This window comes from Colossoma macropomum, unplaced genomic scaffold (assembly GCF_904425465.1).
Source record: "Colossoma macropomum unplaced genomic scaffold, Colossoma_macropomum, whole genome shotgun sequence".
Classification (NCBI taxonomy): domain Eukaryota; kingdom Metazoa; phylum Chordata; class Actinopteri; order Characiformes; family Serrasalmidae; genus Colossoma; species Colossoma macropomum.
Window position 1 is genome coordinate 14,707,964 of NW_023494797.1, and position 23,749 is coordinate 14,731,712.

The 23,749-nt window shown below is 39.8% G+C and overlaps 1 protein-coding gene across 1 annotated transcript in view; it reads right to left on the bottom strand.

The window, feature by feature from the left end:
* Positions 1–5,224: 5,224 nt before the first annotated feature.
* The window catches only part of adam10a (ADAM metallopeptidase domain 10a), a 138,820-nt gene continuing 120,295 nt past the window's right edge, over positions 5,225–23,749 (bottom strand). The window contains exons 6-16 of the mRNA XM_036584392.1: positions 21,701–21,865; positions 18,847–18,939; positions 16,272–16,455; positions 13,396–13,559; positions 11,643–11,826; positions 11,284–11,434; positions 10,297–10,480; positions 8,272–8,380; positions 7,350–7,570; positions 6,873–6,999; positions 5,225–5,443 (exon numbers count right to left, since the gene is read on the bottom strand). Coding sequence (XP_036440285.1) covers positions 5,340–5,443; positions 6,873–6,999; positions 7,350–7,570; positions 8,272–8,380; positions 10,297–10,480; positions 11,284–11,434; positions 11,643–11,826; positions 13,396–13,559; positions 16,272–16,455; positions 18,847–18,939; positions 21,701–21,865 — 1,686 coding nt within the window. The 3' untranslated portion in view covers positions 5,225–5,339. The remainder of the gene's footprint in view (positions 5,444–6,872; positions 7,000–7,349; positions 7,571–8,271; positions 8,381–10,296; positions 10,481–11,283; positions 11,435–11,642; positions 11,827–13,395; positions 13,560–16,271; positions 16,456–18,846; positions 18,940–21,700; positions 21,866–23,749) is intronic.

Sequence of the window (23,749 nt, forward strand, 5' to 3'; positions counted from 1 at the left end):
AAGTTTAGAAATTCTAGCTTCTGCTGTCAAATAGTGACTGCCTGTCGAATATGAATGTGGATGAATCCCAAATGACAATTTTGTGCAATTGCGATCCATTTTGCATTGTTGGGGAGCAAGAGTTTTTAAATCCCTACGTAGTGCACTATGTAGGGAGCAGGGAGCCGTTTGAGATTCAGCCCCAGCGTGAGAAAAGTGGCGTCGTCAGACTGGCAGACAACTCGCGGTGGTGATTTGGTGACCAAAAATTACTTAAAGTTTTTGCATTAAACAGTGCTGTGTTATTAGATGTTCACTGTTACACGAAAAAAGTTTTTAAAAATCATGAAATGTCTGCGGTTTTTAGTGATTGGCGACCGAAGGTCTTCACTCAGCGGTACATGGTTGCTTAGCAACGATACCGCACTCTAAAGGAACTACATTCCTTGGCAGAATGCTGGTTTGTCGATTATTATTAATAAGAACTTAAATAGTTATCAAAAATATTGTGCATTTTAATATATTTTATGTTGGCCGCCGTTCTATAAAAGCAATAAGCCACTCGAGGCAGTGCATTTACTGCGATTTTATCACGGAGAAGGGAGTTTTAGGCACTCTGCCTGGCCCCGTGGCTTATTGCTGCAGTATAAGGTTGACTTCGCATTCCTAAACATGGAGCTGGGCCTTCTTTTTGAGTGTGCGTGTGATGTTAATATGTAAAGATGTATGACAAGGTCCAAAAAACTCCTGACTCAACAGCTCTGACTTTTAAAATATGAATCCAGGACTGTTGTGGAGCCCTTTTTGCTCGGAGTGCAGAGCTGTGGCTAGGGGTGGGCAATATGATGATATGCCATCGATACCATATATTTAAATTATGTCACAATATGCTTTTCTGAGTAGATAATAAGGACAGATTTAGACCAATCATAGAGCGACTGTAGACAACAACCAGAGTACAATGTAACTGCACAAACTGCATAACAAATAGCTAATTGAATGTCAGCCCGTTAGCACATCTCATTTTGCTGATCTGTTTTTAACAGCAGTGATATTTTTCCTCCCACTTATTCTTCAGTATTTTACAAATGTAACACTGAAAAACATCACTGTAATCATAGTTTGTTCTCAGACATTTTTAAATGGGCAGTGCTGGTTTGTCTGTTGCAGTATGTTCACAAACCTTATATAAAAACTAAGAAAATTGTAATGCATATCAGGGATCATCAAAATGTCAAGTATTGTGATATTTTTGGCCATATTGCCCACCCTTAGCTGTGACTGAAGTCGAGGGAAGTTGGACTTTAAAGAGCTGTTAAACATTAGGCCGAACTTGGTGGCTGCTCCTACATTAGCATACGGAAAAAGAGTGTTAGAAGAAGACGGAAGAGAAACAGGAGAGCATTGTTAAAGGAAAACTCCAGTTTTTTTTCCATTTTATCCATCTGTAGGATATGGAAAGCAATTTTAAACCTTTTTCCCAGTTAGAAAATGACTTAAAGAAGCACTTATAATAGAAGACAAGGAGCAGCTGCTGAAGAAATCAAATTGTATGTATTAATGTAGCCTCATCAAACTAAACGATCATGCTGCCTTCAAGTGGGTCTCAAAAACCATGTTTGCCCACCAGGAGGCACTCTTACAAGTTTTTTGATGCAGCATGCACTGGAGTTCAGCACTGTTTTCATCAAGCGAACAGTCCAACAACAGAAAGCAGTCAGTAAACACAATACAAATAAAGTAAATGGTAACAGTGAAGTGGTAAGATTTGTGCTTCGAGTTCAAAAACACCCATAAAATGAGCCAAAACAGGTAAATGCCAGCTCACAAATAACCACAACAGTTTCACAACCTTCATGTATTGTTTACCTCCCACATAAACCACATGAACGCACACTTCAGGTGAACAAGCTTCTCCTCAGAGAAAAAACACCACCTGACTTGCACTTCAACACAGCATTACCTGGAATAACGGCTCACCTGAGAAGTGGAGGCTGCTGGTCCAGTTTGCAGTGACTGATGGAAATTTGTTGGTTGCTGTTCAGGTACTGGGAGCTGGATGAAGTGAGCGATCAGTTCTTTCTTCCTATAAACACCACAGCAAAAAGCCGTCTGAGCACAAACAGCACAGCTTTTTAATGTGGCATTTTCAGAGCAGTAGATGTCATCAGAACGAACGCACTCACTGTACCTGCTGTAGTTAATGCGTGAATAAAAGGTGCGCTGAGAAGTTTTTGATCAAGTCTATTTTTATTAATGCATTTCAAGTTGTTCAAAAAAAATTACATATCTTTGCACAATACTTTTTGCAGGTTTAGTAAAAATTTTCCAAAGTGAGCGCAAACGAAAGAAAGAGCCGAAAAGAAACAGAAAAAACAGAATAAAGAAAAAGAACAAAACCAAAAGATACTGTATAAAACACAGCGGCTATTAAAATCAAACAGTAGTATTAGACATATTTCATATTTCTCCATCTTGAATTTTAAATTCGTTCCACACGCGTTGCATACATATCAGTGCACATTCCTCTCATACGCTTAAAGCAAGACATGAAAAAAGAGACAAGTTTTCAAATTAAAAGCCCTCTCTGCCCCAACCACCCTACCCAAAACCCTTCACCACAACAGTTTAGACAAAAATGATTACAATGAGGCCCATCACGGTCAGATCAGGTCAGTTAAGCTCAGGCCCAACACCATCACAATCCCTATTCACCCGACACTTAAAGAAAAGAAACAGAAACAAGGACAAAAACAGCTTCTCCAGCAGCGCCGCTTAGAAAATGAGAGAATCGTCTCTGTGTTTGCTCAGGGTGACTCTGGAGGGCGCTGGAGTCACTGTGTGTGTGTGTGTGTGTGTATACTGCAGGCTGCTTTGATGCCGTTCCAAAAAAGTCTCCAAACCGAGCGCCCATCGTGGCACGTTTAGAAAAAACAACGCAAAGTTCACAAACAAGTCGCACGTTAGAACAAGAAATAAAAGAGCAGAAGGATGGACAGTTATGATCAGTAGATGATTTTGGATATCGTTCCATTCCAGAGAGAACAGATGTTAGCAGAACAACAAAGTGCAGAAACAGACGAAGAAGAAGAAGAAAAAAAAAGAAAAAAAAGGAAAAGCAAGAAAAAAAAATGGTGGGAGAAACAAGTAATAAGGAAAAGAGAAAAACAAGAAACAAGACAGAAAATCAAAAAAAATTAACAGGAAGAAAAAAGAAAAGGGGAAAATGTGAGAGAATAAGGGGAAAAAAAAGGGAAAGACAATGAGAAAGACAAGAAAAACAAACAAGCGAAACAGAAAAGAAAAAAACAAAAATGAGAAAGGAAGAGAAAGAAAAAATGATGGTGTGAGAGAAACAAGAAAAGAAAAAATGAGAAAGAAGAAAGAAAACAAGAAAAAGAAGTAAAAGAAAAAACAAAAACATGGGAAGAATAAACAGGAAAAAAGAGAAAAAGGGGAAAAGGAGGAAGAAGAGGAAAAAGAAAAGGATGAAAAGGAGAGAAAGAATGTGAAAAGACAAGAGAAAGAAAGAAAGAACAAGAGGAAAATGAACAAGAAAAGAGAGAGAGAAGATTGGTTGCACTTTCATTATTGCTCTCCAGACTGCCCTCTGTGGTCAGTGGAGCTGGAGCTGGTCAGGGCTGATAAACAGTGAGGCTCTCGCGGGGCGGTGCTGCCCGCTGCCTCAGCGCTGCCAATAAAGTGCTTCAGAAGAGCAAAGCAGTGGACGAATGTGTGAAACACGACGACAGAGTGAAAAAACAGGCTCTCAACAGGCCTCGGAAAGCTGCGCTGCCTGTCTGCCCACGGCGAGATAGAGAGAGCGAAGGCTGACGTTACACGGCTGGGAGACGAGTATTTGTCCATACTGGTAGAGCTCGGCCATCTGGGGCCTTTCCTGGTCATCAGGCACTGGAACGGTCAGCTGGCTCGGTTTGTTTCGTCCCAGTTTGTATTTGCTGTGATACAAAAAGTGAATAAAACCCAAAGTCCTTCTTGCTGTTGTCGCTTCTCTCTAGTCCGGCTGTTGAACCCCAGTGTTCTCCCAACAGGCGTCTGTATTAGCAGCAGCGATCAGAAGGAACGGCCTCAGAAGACCTTAATAAACTATGGAAAAATAGAGCTTGGGAAATATTTCTGCTTCTTACATTTCTTTTTTTTACTCTTCTGGATGGAAGAACAGGCAGAAAGCCACCGCCTGCTCTTCTCTAGTGGTTTTTATGACAATTCAAAATCCCAAAAGTCAGCAAAAAGACAAGAAAAACAAAATAAAACCATGTTGCGGTGAGAACGCAGCGCTCCTGCAGTCAAAATAAACCTCACCCTATTCCGCGACTGAGAGCGTGCTAGATAAGGCCTGCTACCAACTACACTATCAAACTAGTTCATCCAACTAACACAATTGCACAAGTCAAATTTTCTGTTTCTCTCCTTCTTTCTTTTTCTCAGCTAGTCAGCACATCAAATCCACACCGTCACGCGAGCGCGAGCTACGCTGCAGAAAGGCAAACCATTCTCAGCTCCAGAACAGAGCAGGAACAAGCAGCTCCAGATGAAGAAATCAAAATGCAAAAAAATATATAATCACTTCACCAACAATCATCAGGAAATGTTCCATTCACTGCGCTTTAGGCTTCTTAATTTATCCTGAGTGTCAGTCTAAATAGTAAATAATCTTTATCCAACAGCTGAAAAAAATAATCATGTAAGAAGAACCAAACAAGAAACTATTTTGTGATATCTGTACAACTGTGAACACAGAGAGAGAGAGAGAGAGAAAGAATGTAAAAACTTTGCATTTTATATAACTTTTTCATTTAAAATATTTTAATTACACATTGGCAATCGAGTCTCTGTGGAAGGAGCTCTTGCCTCAACTGGCTGCATGTGAATCCGTGTGATTTGCCATCGCGCAGGAGGCCGGTGCTTCAAAACGATATACAAAAGCGGGAAAAAATGAGAATGAAAGTGGACAGAGAGGAGAACCCTGAGGCACTCCACTTAGAAAAAAACTACAGGTGAGAGGGGAAGAGAAAAAAAAAGAAAAAAAGTCAAACCACATAAGAACAAAAAGCAGTGATTCTCTCCTTCTCCTCCTCATCGATAGCTTCCGTATTTTTCTCTGAGCTGAGTGAGGGCAGCTGGGCTGCTGGCCAGAGCAGTGGTTTTTCTTACATCTCTTTGAAAGTGTCGTTCTTATGAGCCGAGCCTGCTGAAGTCCATTTGTCGCGGGATATTGTTTTTCTTTTTGCTAGTTTCTGAGTTTGTGGATGGGGTTCATCGATTGGTTCAGGTAACTCTTTGGAGTGAAGTGTTTCCCATTGTAGGCACTAGGAAGAACCAAAGGCAAAGAGTCCGGCTCAGCGGCGCATCTGCCCCATTTGATAAGTATTGGGCTGGCGGGCGTGACGCTGAGGAATAGGCTGAGAACTGGGGTTCTGCGCTCTCCTTCTCTTCAGAGTTCCTATAGAGAGAGAGAGAGAGAGAGAGAAAGAGAGAGAGAGAGAAAGAGAGAGAGAGAGAGAGAGAGAGAGAGAAACAAAAAAGAAAGAAAGAAAGAACACACCGAATTAAATAAAGAAATAAATAAGGGTTCTATGGGCTGTGCTTCAGTTGGGTTCTATGGGCTGTGCTTCAGTAGGCTTCTTTGTGCTGAGCTTCAGTTGGGTTCTACGGGCTACGCTTCAGTAGGGTTCTATGGGCTGTGCTTTAGTTGGGTTCTATGGGCTGTGCTCCAGTTGGGTTCTAAAGGCTGAGCTTCAGATGCATTGTTAACCATTTCAGTGCCATGTTATGATGATAATTTTTGGTGAAGCCAAACTTCCTGTGCTGTCTTAAAGCAGCTGCCACTGTTACTGACCAGCTCTGAGCAGCTATATACAAAAGCCATTTTCAGTTATTCACTTCACTGATCTCGCCTCTAGCTGTATAAAAAATCTGCTGCGTTCCTGTGCACCTGTAAACACGCTGTGTCTGCAGCAGTGGTCTTAGTTGTTTTTCCCCTGGAATCCTGACAGTGAGGTGCTGACCCTTCTCAGATTGCACAACCGCCCAGAGCTGTGCTGCAGCGGTAGATTACTTGGCAGTGAATCAGAGAAAAGTCATTTCGGGCCTTGAAAGTAGTTTACACGTGGCAGCAAAGTTTACTGCAGCGTGCTATGCATTTAAAGCAAAAGCAAAGCTTCCAGACAGAAAATGCAACTGAGAATAAATTTATGAGAATAATGAGAGTTTGAGTGGGGGCAGTTTGGGGTAGTTTTGAGGCATGTATTATCTGGCGGTGGTTTGGGTGGGGCAGTTTAGGGTAGGTATTTATTTATTTTTTTTTTAAACCCAATTATCTCCCCAATTTAGTCATTGCCAATTCCACCCGTTAGTTAGGACTCCCCCAACGCTAGGAGGGTGAAGGCAGCACGGGCTTCCTCCAAGACCTGCCACTCACGCAACATCATTGGACAGCCGAATGCGCTCGGAGGAAAGCGCCAACCGCCAGATCTGTTACGTCAGCTAACAGACGCCTGCGCTGACTAGCATTGTGTTAAGTGATGGGGGGAGAAGGAGGGGCCATCCTACCCACCCAGAGAGAATGAGGCCAATTGTGCTCTCTTGGACTCCCGGCTACGGCGGGAGCCAGTTTAGGGTAGTTTTGAGGGGTGTATTATCTGGCGGTAGTTTGGGTGGGGGCAGTTTGGAATAGTTTTGGATAGTTTTGAGGGGTGTATTATCTGGCAGTGGTTTGGGTGGGGGTAGTTTGGAGTAGTTTTGGGTAGTTTTGAGGGGTGTATTATCTGGCAGTGGTTTGGGTAGGGGTAGTTTGGAGAAGTTTTCAGGGGTGTATTACCTGGCTGTGGTTTGGGTGAGGCAGTGTGGGGTAGTTTTGAGGGGTGTATTACCTGGCAGTGGTTTAGGTGGGGGCAGTTTGGGGTTGCTGCTGGGCGTGTGCACACTGCAGATTTTAATGAATCCAGCCATCAGCATGATGAGAGCGATGCCCATCAACAGCACAGCCCACCAATGAGCCTGTAAAACGCAAACACGTACATGTTAGTCTGAAAGCCCTGCACAGTTAACAGCATCTCAGTGAAAAACAAAATGCTATACAGAATTTCTGTCCTGATGACAATAACTGTTAATTAATACCTTCCTGTGGTAGATCACAATACCAATAACCAATTTTACTTTTGTTCAATTTTAAAACAAGTTCACACTATAAACCACATATGAAGTGCAGTGATGATAATAATAAACATTTCCCATGTATTGGCAAACACAAATATTGACATACATACTGTGCACCCCTAAAAAAAGACAAGCCCTTTTGCTTTTAGGATCAGTCATAATACATTGAAGTATATGAGAGAGACACTTGCCACTATCCACTCTGCAATGTTCTCATACAGCTCTGGGTTAAAGATGGCTTTCTTTAGCCTGGCCAGCGGTCCATCAGCATCCACCAGCCTGCACTTCATGAAGACATCGCAGTAGCCCTTGAAGTCATTGCAGGGCGAGCCGGGCTGCAGGGTTCTCACTTTCTTATCGAAGAATGCAACCCATTCCTGAGAGCCTGTACTTCTGCAGGTGTTGGGCTGATCTGGGGAGACAAAGACATACACAGCCATGAATGCACATGCAAAGACAGGCAGGAAACAGAAACATTTGTTTTGTGTGTGCGTTCCAGATTTGCTCAAATCATTGCTTAAAAACATTGTGTTGACACCTGGCAAAAATAAACAGGCTACACTCCTTTTGAAAAATAATAAATTTAAAAAGGTCAGACAGCACTCGCATAATGTACTGATTATGCTGAGGACGGCTGTGTGCCGAAACGGGAGCCTATTAAATATCCTCTAAGTTATACTGCTGTCCGACTGTTGAAGATGTAACTAGAAAGGTGTCACATGTTGAACTGTCCTAGGTACGTGCGTATGTAAGTATAATAAGGGCTGCATGATACTGTGGATGACTACAATATGCAAATGAGCCCTAAAAATGAATATTCTGACCAATCACAGAGATAGCTGACGTGACCGACATGGCTGTGGGTTTTTATATATGAATGAATTAAGGCATTACATGATCCAAGAATAAATACATTAACTCAAAATATTGCAGGTTAATCTTTAGCCATCACATCAGTATCAATACTACAATGTCTACAGTATAACAGCAGTATTTAGTATTAATAGCGTATCATACGTATCTATTATATTCACAATATGGACCTAACGTGAGCACGTATGTGTGATTATGTCTGAGCTGAACAAAAACATCAGGCCAGCAGGGAGCACTTACTCTTGTGCATGCAGCAGATATGGCACAGCTCTGTCTCATCCTGACCCTCCTCAATGGCACATGTACACATCTCCAGACCAAACCGCTCACAGATAGAGCCAGAACAGGCCTGAGGCACAGAGAGAGAGGTTGTGAGGAGATAACACAAGCACAGTCTTCTCAGTTCCTTTCACAATGTCCTGTAGTACGGGTACAATAAACAATCAACAAAGTTGATTACCTGCTGACAAAGTTTCGAAACGAAGGCCATATGTCTTTTACTTACAAACAAAGAGGCTCTAATCTGATAATATGATCCACCCAGTTATTACAGATTGCTGTACACTACAGGAAACCTAGAGAGTGTAGCTTCTATCGTAAGAAGAAATCTCTTGTTGCACAGGCTACACTAATAGGAATTATCATTAGTGGCAGCTCTACACTCTTAAGTGAGATGGTACTTCAAGGGTTTGTGAATATAGTACCATGAACACTTAATGAACCATTTGCATGATTAAAGGGTTCTTTGCATTAAGGAAGCGTTCTTCAGATTGATGGAGAATGTGCTATAGACAGTTCAAAATATAAAAACTTTTTTAAAAGAGTTCTATATAGCACCCAAAAGCGTTCTTCTATTGTTACAAGCTTGAAACCGTAACAATAGAAGAACACTTTTGGGTGTTATATAGAACCCTTTTCAAAAAGGTTCCATATAGAACCAACTACAGCACATTCTCTATCGATCTGAAGAACAGTTTCATGATGCAAAGAACCCTTTAATCATGCAAATTGTTTTTTGAGTGTTCATGGTACTACATAGAACCATTTTCTTTACTAAAGAAACATCTAGAGTGTAGCCTTTAGTGTGTAACCAGTGAGGAATGACTGACTGGGCCGATGGGGTCAGTGCCCCGAAACTGGAAATGAAATTCAGGTTACTTGAAACTGAAAACAGAAAGAAAGAGTTCATGAGTTCTACTGTTTTATTTATGCTTTTAAACTAATGTACCAATGCTGGTGATACTCGCCATGTTAGGTAAAAGAACTGGCAGAACTAGACATACACTGTTAGAAATAAAGGTTCTGTGCAGGTACATTTTTGTTCATCAAGGTACAAACAATGTAAATCTTCCCTCAAAGGTACAACAGTGGGTTTAAGGTCCAAATGTGTACCTTAAGTAAGTTTTTTCTAGGTGAAAAGTTCGTATTTGTACCTTTTCTTAACTGAATGTTTTAAAACAGAACAATAAAATAAAGAGGCTGGAGACGAGACGAGGTGTGTGGAGTCAACACAACTTAGAAAATATAATTTCAGTGGATTATGGTTCAGTTATGTTCCCTGACTAAAGGTACTGAGATGTACTCTTGAGGGTACCACCCCAGTGACAAGAGGGGGACTGCCCCAGTGACAGTTTCATACCTTTTTTTCTGAGAGCATACTGTACATTAAAAGTTGTTAAATTCTGAAAATATAATAATTAATTATAATAATTCCTTTCCAAAAGGAATCTACAGTTGAATTTTAGAGCGGATCTGCTCTTTAACGAAGGAAAAACGGCTTGTTTTTTCAACATGTAAAGCATATGAACGGCTGTAGAACTGTAGGGTACTGTTCATGAGGCTACAGGACATCTACGTAAGCTTGTCATGACAACTGACATAACTCTACATGAATGTTTCTAAATGCTTAATCCAATAATCGTCATGCGCTATAAAGGTTACATTTGCCAATTTTGATCAAAGTTAGCTAAAGTAGCCTTTATGACAGATAACACCTATCGGAATAAGCATTTATAAACATTTATGTAGGGTTATGTCAGTTTTCATGACAAGCTAATGTAGGTGTCATGTAGCCCTATGAACAGTACCCCACAGTAAAGTGTTAACCAACTTCCTAACATGCATGTTGCTTTAATGTGATGACAACATGTTCAGAACCAAATGTGGCGGCAGCTTGCACTGACTTTTTCCATAGAAAAAATATCCAGTAAAGAGAACTATGTCTCATAAGACCAAGATCTCTTATTCAGTTCAGGCACGTCATACCCCGTTGATGCAGACTTGTGTCTCTCCGTGGCAGGTGGTGAAGTTTTGTTTGGGTTTGGAGGTGGGGCACTGAGCCGTGATCCCGTTACACTTCCCCTGTTCAGCACACTCTGATTCTTCCCTACATTTCTCTTCACGGCTCTTAAAGCCACATTGAGGGGTGCAGCACGGGCCCTGACTGGGGCTGCAGGAGAGAGCATTAGACAGCATTAGAAAACACACAGGAAATAATTAGGAAATTATTTTGATTGTCAATATTGACAATACAAGGACAAAGTGAGTCTCAAGTCTTCACACTCAAGTCCCGAGTCAACTCCCAAGGCAAGATAGTCAAGTCTCGATTCAAGTCCTGAGTCAGTACAGGTGAGTCTCAAGTCAAGTCCCAAGTTAATAGTCCTAATCTTTGAGTCCTAAACAAGTCAGTCTGCATTCTTCAGCTAATTTAAGGCCACAACACTGAACAAAGGGAACAGTACTATCGCCTTTTAATGACAGTACGTTAGCAGTGTATGGCTGTATTACATTTTTTATTATTACTATTTTTTAATAGTCCATAGTACACAGATAACCATGACAGGCATAATGGTATACACAAAGAGTAGTGCGCTATATATGAAAAGATTTTTAAAAATACTGCTGAACTAAATTAAAAATAACCTTCATATATGAAGAACTTTATATTTGAACACTGAGAGCACATAATTAAAATAAAAAAACTAGCTCAGTACTAAAACTAGGTCATTGATGCTGTCCGAGTCACTGTTGTTGGAGTCAAAGTTGAGTCCCAAATCTTTCTCGATTTTCTCAAGTTGAGTCTAAAGTCTTCGAATTCGTGACTCGAGTCAGACTCGAATCCAAGTCATATGACTCCTCTGATTTTTTTGGCCATATAGCACAGCTCTAACAGAAACATATACACTATGCTTTAAGAGCTGAGGCTGGAGATTAGATGAGCTGCAGAAAATCAGCAGCGGATGTTCCACTAACCTGCACTTAGCCTCTGGCTTCAACTTGCACTTCCTGCCGTCTGGCTCGTTTGCATTGTAGCAGCACTCATCCTTACACTGATCACTGTAACCACAATCACAGTCTTCACCAGTCTCCACCAGGCCATTCCCACAGATTGGCTGACCAGACTCTGAGAAAGAGAGGGGGAGAGAGAGAGAGAGAGAGGGAGGGAGAGAGAGAGGGAGGGAGGGAGAGAGGGAGAGAGAGAGAGAGAGAGGAGAGAGAGAGAGGGAGAGAGAGAGAGAGAGAGAGTGAGAAAGAGAGTATGGTTTATAGATGACAATTTAAGACACTCATCCGTCTCTGCTCTTCAATCTGAGGAGGAGTGGAGCTCTTACCCACGAAGCAATGCCCCCTCTTCTTATCCAGCACCTGGCTGATGTTGCGGATGCTGCAGATGGAGAACTTGTTGTTGTTGAACTTGTCCCCGGACGTGGCTCTGGCGTACATGATGTAGTTCCCTCTCTCCTTCTTATCCTGAATCTTTGACTCACCGGGAGTGCACTCACTGCCAGAGTCATGCTGAACAACAGAGAGAAGGAGAAAGCGAGAGAGAGAGAGAGGGAGAGAAAAAGAATATATAAATATGTGTAAGAAGCAGTTTATCAACAACAAAACCAAGCACAAAACACTGAATACCAGTAAGATAAAATAGATCAGGAAAAAATATGAACTATAATACTGTTATATCATAAATATTGTTTTGTATTGCAATTATATCACTACATTTTTAAATTTTATATGCCATATAATAAATTAAAAGTCCACTGATGAACAAGTGATTGCTTGAAAATGGACAATGGAGTTGGCATAAGACCTCTGATCAAATTTTTGGAGCACTTTGTGCCAGCTCTGTTTCCATAAGCAGACATAATTCATTGTCAGTTTTAGAAATTTAAAGTGACTTTTCCTCTTCGTCTTACTGGATCTGGGGTCGGCAACCCAAATGTTAAGAAGAGCCATTTTGTCCTTTCAACAAAAATCAATCCGCCTTGGGAGCCACATTTTATGTCCGTTTATTTAAGTAACGTTTTACCATTTTGGCTGTAATAATGTCTCAGTATGTGATGATGTACTAGTGTAGGCTGAATATAATATAAACAAAAATCCAGACTTGCTTTACTCTGCCTTAAGCTTTAGCTCAGCTATAGACACTTTTCTCACATCTCCGGCAGGAAACGCAAAATTAGAAGAGTTTCTAGTAAAATGTCTCTTAACATTTGACTTTTACGAGGCTAAATTCAGCTTCTCATTTGAATTTTCCTGTTCCACCTTAAATGGTGCCTGAGGCACCAGAATGTAACTGCAGCACCATTTAAGGTGGAATGGGACAATTCAAACAAGAAGCTGGCAAATGAGAAGCTGACTTTAGCTTGACTTTTTAGCGTTTGACAGATTAAACCAGCTGGCAAATAAGTCTGTTCATCTCTAAATTATCAATGTTAAATCTCTCTCTTTGCCTTTTTGTTAGCTACTAGGTAGGTAAGACTGTTTTCTGCATTGCTATGGTGACCAACAGTCTGTGCGCCAGTCTTCAGGGTTGAAGGGTGAATTAGCAGATATACCTTAACTCCAGCGTTTAAGACCATTTATAGCTACAACTGTGTTGGACGATCAGCAGAGCTTTATTTTACTGCAAAGGAGGATTAATTTATTTTTACCTACAAATCTAATTCTGCTGTGGAGCCACAACAGGACAGTAAAAGAGCCGCATGCTGCCAACTCCTGCACTTGATCTATAAGACTGGTGTAGCTAACAAGTTATGGAAGCTTATGTACACCAAGTTCAGTAATCTCTTTATAGACTTGTATAGACACTGTATGACAAACTGCTTATAACTATGCCTATCTATAAAATATCAAAGATACATCACACAGCTTGTCCATACATTTTTATACCATTTCCATGTTTGTAGATAACAGTTTGTCCAAAGAAGAAAACTTTGGACAGTGAAAAGTTGTCTTGGCAGATTAACTGCATGTATCTATGTAAACTGTCTGGATTTCTCACTAAACCCTCACATCAGGGTCATTTTTAAGACCTTTTTCTATATCTAAGATGTTCTCTTTGGCCAGCAGCTTCCTACTCACAGGGGAGCCGAAGTTGTGTCCGACCTCGTGGGCGAAGGTGATGTGGGAGACTTTAGGGGGCACGTGGGAGGCGTAGTTCTGCACAGTGATGATGCCCGTGTTCAGAGACTTCTTCTTACCGTCTGAGTAGAGCTTATTCTTCTCACAGATCCCACCTGAGCTTCCTGAGAGAGCGGCAAACAAAGAAAGATCAGTGACAGAAACTAATGATAACATAAACTAACTGATCTCAGAGTGAAAAGAGTCACAGGAGACCTTTTATTCTTTTTCTTTTGGGAACATGCAACCTGATCATAAGACATAACACACATAGTTGACAATTATTTAAAAAAGCTTAAATTTATGTTTTCTACTATTATTGTGGACTCATTATGGCAATCAGCATTGGAGGAATGTCTTCAATCAGTGAGGTGTAAACAAAGTCATTCAGAGTTGGTTGATTTCTGTACCGCAGTGATGATGGTGATAAAAAAGAACAAAAGGTTGCAATTTCTAACATGGCTAAAAGGCCAATATAGCCATTCTATTTACTGTCCAAAATGACCAATGAACCCACACATGTCCTGTGAGTTTTATATGTGATGTTGTTAATTTTAAAATACTGGTGAAAACTATTCTGTGCCTTATTGCCCTGCATGTGTAAAAATACATCTCAGACCAAAACCTTTCTAAAACAGTGCATCAGGTAAAAAGTGCCAAATTCACAGCCATTTCAAGTGATATATATTTCTTTTAGAGGCATTAATCTCTTCAGACGTCTGGTTCCTATCACCACCACTGTGAACAATTCTGACTTGGTCAGTTTCTCTAGAACTGAGCATTTCACACCAAACCACTCTGAATGACTTTGTTTACATCTTAACCATTTAATTATGCAGATGATTTTGAAAAATCTGTTGAAAAACATTTTTCCTCCTCATTTCAAATGTAGTTGATTAGCCAAAGACATGTTTGATGTGCTTCTTTAGTTTTGCACTGGAGCTACAAGGCTAATGAAGCTAACAAATTAGGCCACTGATTAACATTCTGCAAACTGCATGTGTAAATCATCACCCACTTCCTTCAAACAGTGCTGAGCTGTAGACTTATGTGGCTTCTGACACTGTATAACATATCATTGTCTATAAAAATGGCCAAAATACAGCAAACAGCCAAAACATCTTGAAGCACATGGCCAGTTATATCACCAACTCCCATCTATAATCAATGCACAGTGATATGTGATACTGGTGCTCACAATCTGTGGATATGCTCCATTACAAAAAAAACACCTCTGTTTGTATTAGTGAGTGATTGATTGTCACACATTAGACCCTCTGCATGCTGGATGCTCGTTGATCAGGTACATCGAGAAGCCCATTAGAGGACAAAAGTCTGCTTCTTGATGTGTGAACGCTCTGCTGTAGAGCTGAACGAGGACTTCACTGCCTCTCCTCTAACGACACCCTGTGTAGAATCCAATCAAGCGCAGAGGAATGATACTCATTAGCTGGTATTGATCATCAGGATGTTTGTTTGTGTCCTGTGTTTGTTTACTAATCTATTCAGAGCAGTGTGTCAAATACAACTCAGTTAGACAGTCAGTAGAGCACTGAGGCCCACAGGCAGCTGAGTGCTGAAAATCTGCCTTCTTTATCATCAAGAAATACAGAATATGAAAGAGGACAAGGTCTTAAACCATCTTCAGCTAAATCGGCTTCATCATGGGAAACTAAATCATACTCATTTTTAAATAGAAGAGTTTGCTGCAGTACGTAAACAATGTTTTAAAATGTATGTAGTTAAAGTGCAGTTCTAGCCCTGTCATTGCACCCCCATTGTGACTGTTGGACAAACACAAACACACACACAGCAGACAGTGTTAACAGCGTGAGTGGGGGTTAATGGAGTGTATGGCCAGCTCCTGCTCTGTACAGCACAGCTGATAATCATCAGCATCACTCTGCCTTCATCACAGCCTCCTCATCCTCACTGATCTCATTACAGATAACCAGCCAGGAGATCTCAAAAGATGAGGAAGAGAAGTGTGTGATTGTGTGTTTGTTTTCAGGAGAACAAAAATATCCTGAATTAGTAGGCAACGCAGAGAAAATCAGGACAATCGGGAAAATCAGGAAAATCAACAGGAGCAACAAAACATTCCTGATTAAAGTTCTATTTACAAAAGCACTTCTCAAAACCAGGTTAAGGTTAGGGTTACGTTTAAGAGAAGGCCTAAATAAGTCTTATTACAGGTGGATACACAGATAATTAGGGTATATTATTATTATTATGTATAATATGTATAGACACTTACATTATATATTATATATTAACACATATACATACACATTTAGACCTTACTTGTGTTTATTTCTTTAAAACAAATGATTGAACATTCTATTTTGTCACTACCAATACAATAACAACCCTAATTGTTTCGGTAGTGACTGTTTCAGTAGTGACTATTGTTTCTAATTTATTGTCAATTTATAAGTCAAGTTATATTCATATGTTTTATTAAAACCCAAGAAAGTTTAATTAATTAATTGCAGACAATTCTTAATGTTTCACACTGATTTTCAGACTTTGGGACACATTTAAATCAAAACATTGAGATCTAACTGGACACCATGTGGCCATGAGGAACAGGGATGCAGTTTCACTTCCGGCTCTAAAATGAAGTGGCGTGGCTATTTATGTATTCATTCGTTTATTTATTTATTTATTCGTGTAAATACTGTTTGCACAAGATGAAATGTAGGGGGTCAGGGTTTGGGACAGCCACCTCCTAATAGAAAGTACAGTATAAATGGTCTACATAAATATATTGTATATATTTCGTACATTATACATTCTGACAAGGTATTAAAACCAACGTGTATGTGTGTGTGTACCTGAGGGAGCTCCGACCCAGGCCAGTCCCAGGACTCCATCATCGAAGTCTCTGTCAGTGAAGACGTAGGCCAGGCAGTAATCATCATGATTCTGCTCAGAGTTCAGCTCCAGAAACTTTTCCACTCCGATATTAGCAAAGCGAAATGGATTGGACCTGTCCGTCTCATCCGCCGTCATGTTGATCTGAGAGAGAGAGAATGAAACACACATGAGTCCCTGTATGATTCTTGTTTTTTGACTACACTCTATGTGACTGTAATTCATTTCAAAAATTTCCAGCATCTCTCTGGTAGAGAGATCAAGAGGCTGCTACAACGTTGGGTCTATGACTCAACTTATCACCTGAATTCAAGGCTAGAGGCTAATTAAATCCTATAAAAACCACAGGACATGATCCACTATGCTTCCCCTTATAAATAAAAACCACAATAAATCATCAGGTGACTTTAAAAGAATAGTCTGGCGAAAAAATCAAATTTTTCCAATTTTCCACTAAACCCAGATGTAGCTGATCAGCTGAGACAGGTTTGGAGTCCAAATTTGCTTCTTTAGCTGAGAACACTAGAAAAACTATGAAATGGTCCAAACGCTCTGACTCAATCAGTAGAATAATGTCAGTCTCAGTTTGGTCTGGGTCACAGAAGCCGTCTGGACAAAAGTCTCTTGAACAAAACCCTCTATGTGACAATGTGGCAGGTAAAACCTGTTTATGTCAGCAACAGCAAGCTACTCTAAAATAATGCTGAAACAAATTTCTCTTCCAGAAAGCAATCAGAATGAAAGGGTTGCCTGGACTACATTTCAGAAATTGATTTTGGCTGGAGATGCAGAGTGGACAGAGACAAAGGAAACACACCTTTCATCAGCGCTCACACACACACACACACACACACACAGAAAAAAACACACACACACACACACACACACACACACACACACACACACACAGAAAAAACACACACACACACACACACACACACACACACACACACACACAGAAAACACACACACACACACAGAAAAAAACACACACACACACACACACAGAAAAACACACACACACACAGAAAACACACACACACACAGAAAACACACACACACACACACAGAAAAAACACACACACACACACACAGAAAAAACACACACACACACACAGAAAAAAAACACACACACACACAGAAAAAAAACACACACACACACACAGAAAACACACACACACACACACGGAAAAAACACACACACACACACACACACACACACACACAGAAAAAACACACACACACACACAGAAAACACACACAAACACACACACACAGAAAACACACACACACACACAGAAAAAACACACACACACAAAAAAAAACACACAGAAAAAACACACACAGAAAAAACACACACAGAAAAAAACACACACACACACACACAGAAAAAACACACACACACACACACAGAAAAAACACACACACACACACACAGAAAAAACACACACACACAGAAAACACACAAACACACACACACAGAAAACACACAAACACACACACACAGAAAAAACACACACACACACACAGAAAAAAAACACACACACAGAAAAACACACACACACACACACACACAGAAAAACATAGAAAAACACACACACACAGAAAAAACACACACACACAGAAAACACACACACACACACACACATAGAAAAAACACACACACACAGAAAAAACACACACACACACAGAAAAAACACACACACACACACACAGAAAAAAAACACACACAGAAAAAACACACACACACACACACACACAGAAAAAAACACACACACACACACACACACAGAAAAAACACACCCGCAGACAGAAACCCAGAAACACAGTGAGGCCCGACTGATATGAAAACTAGCAGTGATACTCATTTTAAGGATTCTAATAACCGATAACATCAGCAGATATTGTTAAAATGATCAAAATGTATAAAAAACATAACAAACTCCAATCGATTTAATTACTCAGTGCTTCACTGGGTGACATGACTGTTAGTTCCCAAAGTTTTTGCATAAAAAGCAAAGTCTGAAATAATATACAGGCATGTGCTAATTTGAAAACCCCCCAGCAAATTCCATGTTTGTGGATTTTCTAAGTAAAATTAAGTAACACGTCCTCGACAGGGAACATGTTCATGCCATAAATATAGAGAATGTTTCCTAAAAAATTAATGCACAATTTCTATTTATTTGCTGAGTTAAAAATAGAAAAAAACCTTATCACACTTTGTGCTTTATTTTTTTCCCAATATGTTAAATTCAGCAAATGAATGTGCAGAGGTGTGTTCTCTGTAGAGTGTTAACTGAGTTTCACTTAGAAAAGCAAGAAAGCATGTAATTTAATTGGAGGTACCCAAACTTTTGCATATGTATGTATATATACACACATACACAAACTGATTTTATTTTAACTATGATAGTGTTTTGTGTTCAGGTAACTGACGTGAGCAATCTGTATCACATGGAAACTTAACACAGGCCAAGTTTTCTAGAAAAAGGATGTACCGGTCAGGTCCGACACAGAGAAACACATACATACCCTGATCCTCTTGACCATGAAGCTGATGTTCCGGATGCCCTGGAAGTCTGTGCTCTGATAGATGGAGTCGATGGCCTTCACGTGGCTGGATATCTGTTGGGAAAAACACCACCATTGTGATCAAGGAGCTGCATTCAGTAAAGCAGGTTTATATAAACACACTATTCCAACAAACCTGACCAGTAAAGTGCTGGTCGGGTGCTCCAGGATACAAACTGATTGAATAAACTATGTGAATGGGGCAGAATATTCTAGAAATTTCCAACCAACAAGTCCACGTTTGGTGTTCCTGGGGACTGCTGGGCCGGTCTGCCCTGGATATTTCTCAGTTCTTTCTTATGTACACATTACTTATGCATTTTTCAGGCATTTTTCCCTTTTTAAGTCTGTCTAGAAAAATAATAAAACCTTAAAGACAGATGTGAATCTGGAGACTTAATAACGACACACTTAATACATGTTCAAATATTACTCAAATAATAAAACATCGATACTTGGGCCTCTGTGTATCAATACTAGTTTAAACCCTAAATGTCGCAATTTTATACTGTAACGATTATCTCTCCCACCCCTAGTATCAAATTATACCATATTGTATCAGGGTTAGTATATTAGCTCTTTGCTGGTGCGTTAGCTCAGGGCTAACAAATTAGCTTGTGGCTAGTCCATTAGATTGGTGCACTATCAAGCACAGCTTTAGGCTAGTGTTCCTATGCTGCTTAGAAACCAGTCTGAATTAATCAGGCTAAACTCCACTCCATTCTAAAGTGTCAAATATTATACTTTTATAATGTTCTCATAAACTGAAAATAGAAGCATTAACATATTAACACTGAGGCACATTTTCAGGCATTCCTTATTATTGCTGCGTTAAAAAATGTTAAGACAGAGCTACATTATTTATTTTTACTTTGAGAATTGTAACTAATATTCACCAACAGTAGACATGGAGTGCATTTTTTGCTCATAAAGCACTCTGTCAATTCACTTTATTCAAACAGCAACCAATTTGTTTATTAGGAACAGCAAATAGTATTGATTTAACACTATTTAATTAACAGTCATTTTTTCAGTCAGCAGCTGTGGGAAAATGCCTTTTCAGGCTCATTTGCTTGTTTTTCGATGTCTGCATGTAGTGTAGACAGTATGTCAAAAACACAATATCAACACACTTAGACATTTTTACAGTCCACAATACGCATCTTTGATAATCGATAAGTTGGAACAGACACAAAAATGCATCACCATTGTCACAATAAAAATAAGCTGCCATCAAAAACTACAACCACAATGATTTTTGTTCAGTGTATCACGTAAAATAGTCGAGATAAAAAGGACTAATTATGCTTTCTCTGTAATGATACATGCATTAGTTCAGTGTTGTTTCAGTACTGGATATTTCTACGACATACTTAGAAAAGTATACTGTGACAAAAATGATCATGACAACGATAAAATATCATACTAGCCAGCCCTACTTCCAATTTTCCACATTTTTTTTGCTCCACTTTTCCATCGATGCTGACTGGCTGGCCATCCTGTTCCAACCCAGGGTGATATAAAAGCAAAATGTCCACAATATGAATGAGGTAAAATCCTGATATGGCTAATGAATACCGATAAGCCTGGGTGTGAGCAGGTGTGATTTTAAGTGAGGACTGTAGGAAAATAAACAGGTGTAACTCTGCTCTCTGTACCAGCCTGTAGAGCCTGAAAAACCGTTCACTCCCCCACATCGAGGCAGCGGCAGGCTCATCAGAAATCTGTGCAATAAATCTGTCATAAATATCTAATACCGTACTGACAGCCCCTGAAATGAAGCGTGTCTGAGTAAAGGAGCGTCTAAAGATGCTTCCTCTTTCACTAGTGAATTGCATAAGGCACTTGCCAATAAAAAAAGTGATTTAAAATTTACTATGCAAATAAAAGTTTACTACATTCTTTTTATTGAGAACAGCATGCAGTGAGTCAAGAGTGATTCCCGCTGACTGTAGACTGACTGCAAGAGGGATTTCTAATTAATGCTGCCTCCCTTTTTCCCTGGTAGTCGACATTTCATCACTACATACATGTACAAGTTGCATCTTGTCCAACTGAACAGTATATCTTTGGCACTTCATTACGTCTTTGATGCGGAGCTGCATGACATGTTGTTTGCTAATTACTATCATAATTTTGTCCCTTGCAATACTGTAACAGCAGCCTATAATCTACAAATCAGCCTTGAGGAAATTGCAAAATTAAATTGGCTTTTAAAGCAACACCTTGAGCAGACTACGCTGGACAGTGCTTCAGGAAGACCTATAAATAAATCAATGAGCAGCAAACTAACAAAAGCAGCAGTGGAGCTCCAGTATGAACGAGGACGAGAGGGTACCATCACAGAGGAACTGAACCACTGACTGCATAAGACTGCATATGATACAGCATATGATATGTAGACTCATTGGTTGCCAATGGGCGTCGGAGATAAACACTAGAACCTGTGTTCGAAATATGAATGTCACATGATTTTCTCATGATGAAAATAAGGTTTTTGAATTATTGAAAGTAAAAATACATTCTAATTTAGTTTATTTTGCCCACACATGTAAGTATAACCGAACACACTGCATTTTAAATGATAAATATTTACATAAAATAATGTCAATGATCATGATTAATTAATTTAATCATTTGAAACTAGTTTTGAATCCTAATTTTTTTTTATATACATCGCAAGGCATATCGGAATGGCAAGACACAATGAAAGAACTGCAATATGGTATTTTGTCCATATTGTTCAACTCTACTCTGAAGTGTGTTTATTGCTGCCCTGCCTCCATCCTGCTGTGGGCGCTGTTAAGCAGAGTACCTGCGCTATCACAGCCTCCCTGGTGCCGTAGTATTTGAAGAAGAGGTGATCCGTCTGGATGAACAGCTGGCAGGTGTTTTTCTCAGCCTGCGCCGCACGCCTCTTCCTCAGGATTACTGGCCCATCCATCCGCTCGTCATGCTCCTCATGCTGTCTGTTCTTCTCCTGCAGGGGGCGCAGTGGCAGAAAAGAACATATCCTTAGAAGTCCCCAGCTATTAAGCAATTATACAATTATTAATATAATTGTATAAGAACTATGAATTATTCAGTAACTGCTATGAAACTAAAATGTAAGGTATGTAGTTGTGAGACCGAAGCAAGTTTTGAGGAAAGATATGAACACAAGAAAAATGTAAAGGAGGTTTTTGTTCATTCTGTAAAACACAAGGCTATACACACACAACACTAACTTCTTGCCAAACTCAAATGACTGAAAAAAACACAAACACAACCACTGCATTGAGACAGATTTCAAGTTTAGAATCCCTGCTTTCAACAGAATGTCTATGATTGTTTCACTGAGTGATAGACAAATAAAAAAAGGGGAATTACACTGATTTTTCAAAATCCCTGCGTATTTCAGTGGTTGAGATGTAAACCAAGTCATTTAGAGTGGTTTGCTGTAAAATGGTTACTTACTTTACAGTGAAGGTGATAGGAACCAGGGGTCATGATGTCCACAACACAAATATAGCCATTTTATTTACTACCCAAAACCACCAGTGAACCTACATGTCTTGGATTTTTATGTAATGCTGATGAAAACAGAGTGGAAAATAGTGGTAACTGGTAAAAAAAAAAAAAGTTTTCTTTCAGTACTTTCAGTACTATTTTTCCACACCCTGCATGTATAAATCTGTCTCTCCTGCATGTAAAAATACGTTTTAGGCCAAAATGCTCTCTCAAACCTATGGTAAAACAATGCCTCAGGCATCAGGCACCTTATTTATAACCACGTCATGTAATGATGATCTGTGAGGGAGCTTTTAGAGGCGTTAAACTCTTTAGACATCTGGTTCCTATCACCACCACTGTGAACAGTTCAGAACTCAATGAGTTCCTCTAGACCCTGTGCCAAACACAAGGCCCAGTCAAAACCAAAAGTATTTTAACTTTCTCTCTCCTACCCCAACAACAATCAATGGGACAGTGGTTACACCTCAGTTTGACACTCCTGCACTAGAATCTCCTTCAAATCACTCTGAATGACTTTGTTTACATATAACCAAATGAATTATGCAGAACAACAAACTGAGGTATTCCCCTTTAAGCGCAAAGAAGAAATCTCCTTTAATATAAAATTATAGCATGTAATAACTGCAACATCTAAGCGTTATGATGCCTTAATGATGGAAGTCAGCTTCACTAGGACTGATCAAATGAGCCAGTGTGAATGAGGGAGAACACACTAGTGACTCTATACACAGCACACCAACCCAACACTCGGTTTTGCTGGTGTTTGTTGGGTTCATTCTGGATTTTTAGAAAAACCTGTGCTAATAGGATTGATATGGATTTACAGTAGAGGTGGGAGATACAGCAAAATGTCATATCATGATACTTCAAGAGGTTTTTTTGATACACGATATGTCACAACATTCTGTTTTTCTGTCATCTGATAAGTTACAACAGACAAAGTATCGTCACATTTAAAAAGACTATCAAAACTTTGAATTTTATAATCTGTACTCACCATTTTACACACTATGCTGCACTAAATCCAGTTAAACAGGGCTAATTATGCTGCCTTTGGTTGTTGATATACAAAAAAAAGCATATTGCGACATATTGAGATGTATTTTTTCACAATAACGACAAATACCATCAAATTGCCCAGCATTAATATACTCTATGAAGCAGGGCTCTCCCATGGTGAAGAAATGGGAGAGGCAGTTTAGGATCCGAGAATAAAACCAGGAGAAACTCTGCGAATGTTACAAAGCTTCTGGAATGTGCCACCACGCCCAGGCTCAATTACTCCCTAGAGGATCTCCCCCACACGGATAGCGGGGCTGACAGAACTTTGCCAAAACAAGCCAGTATTCAA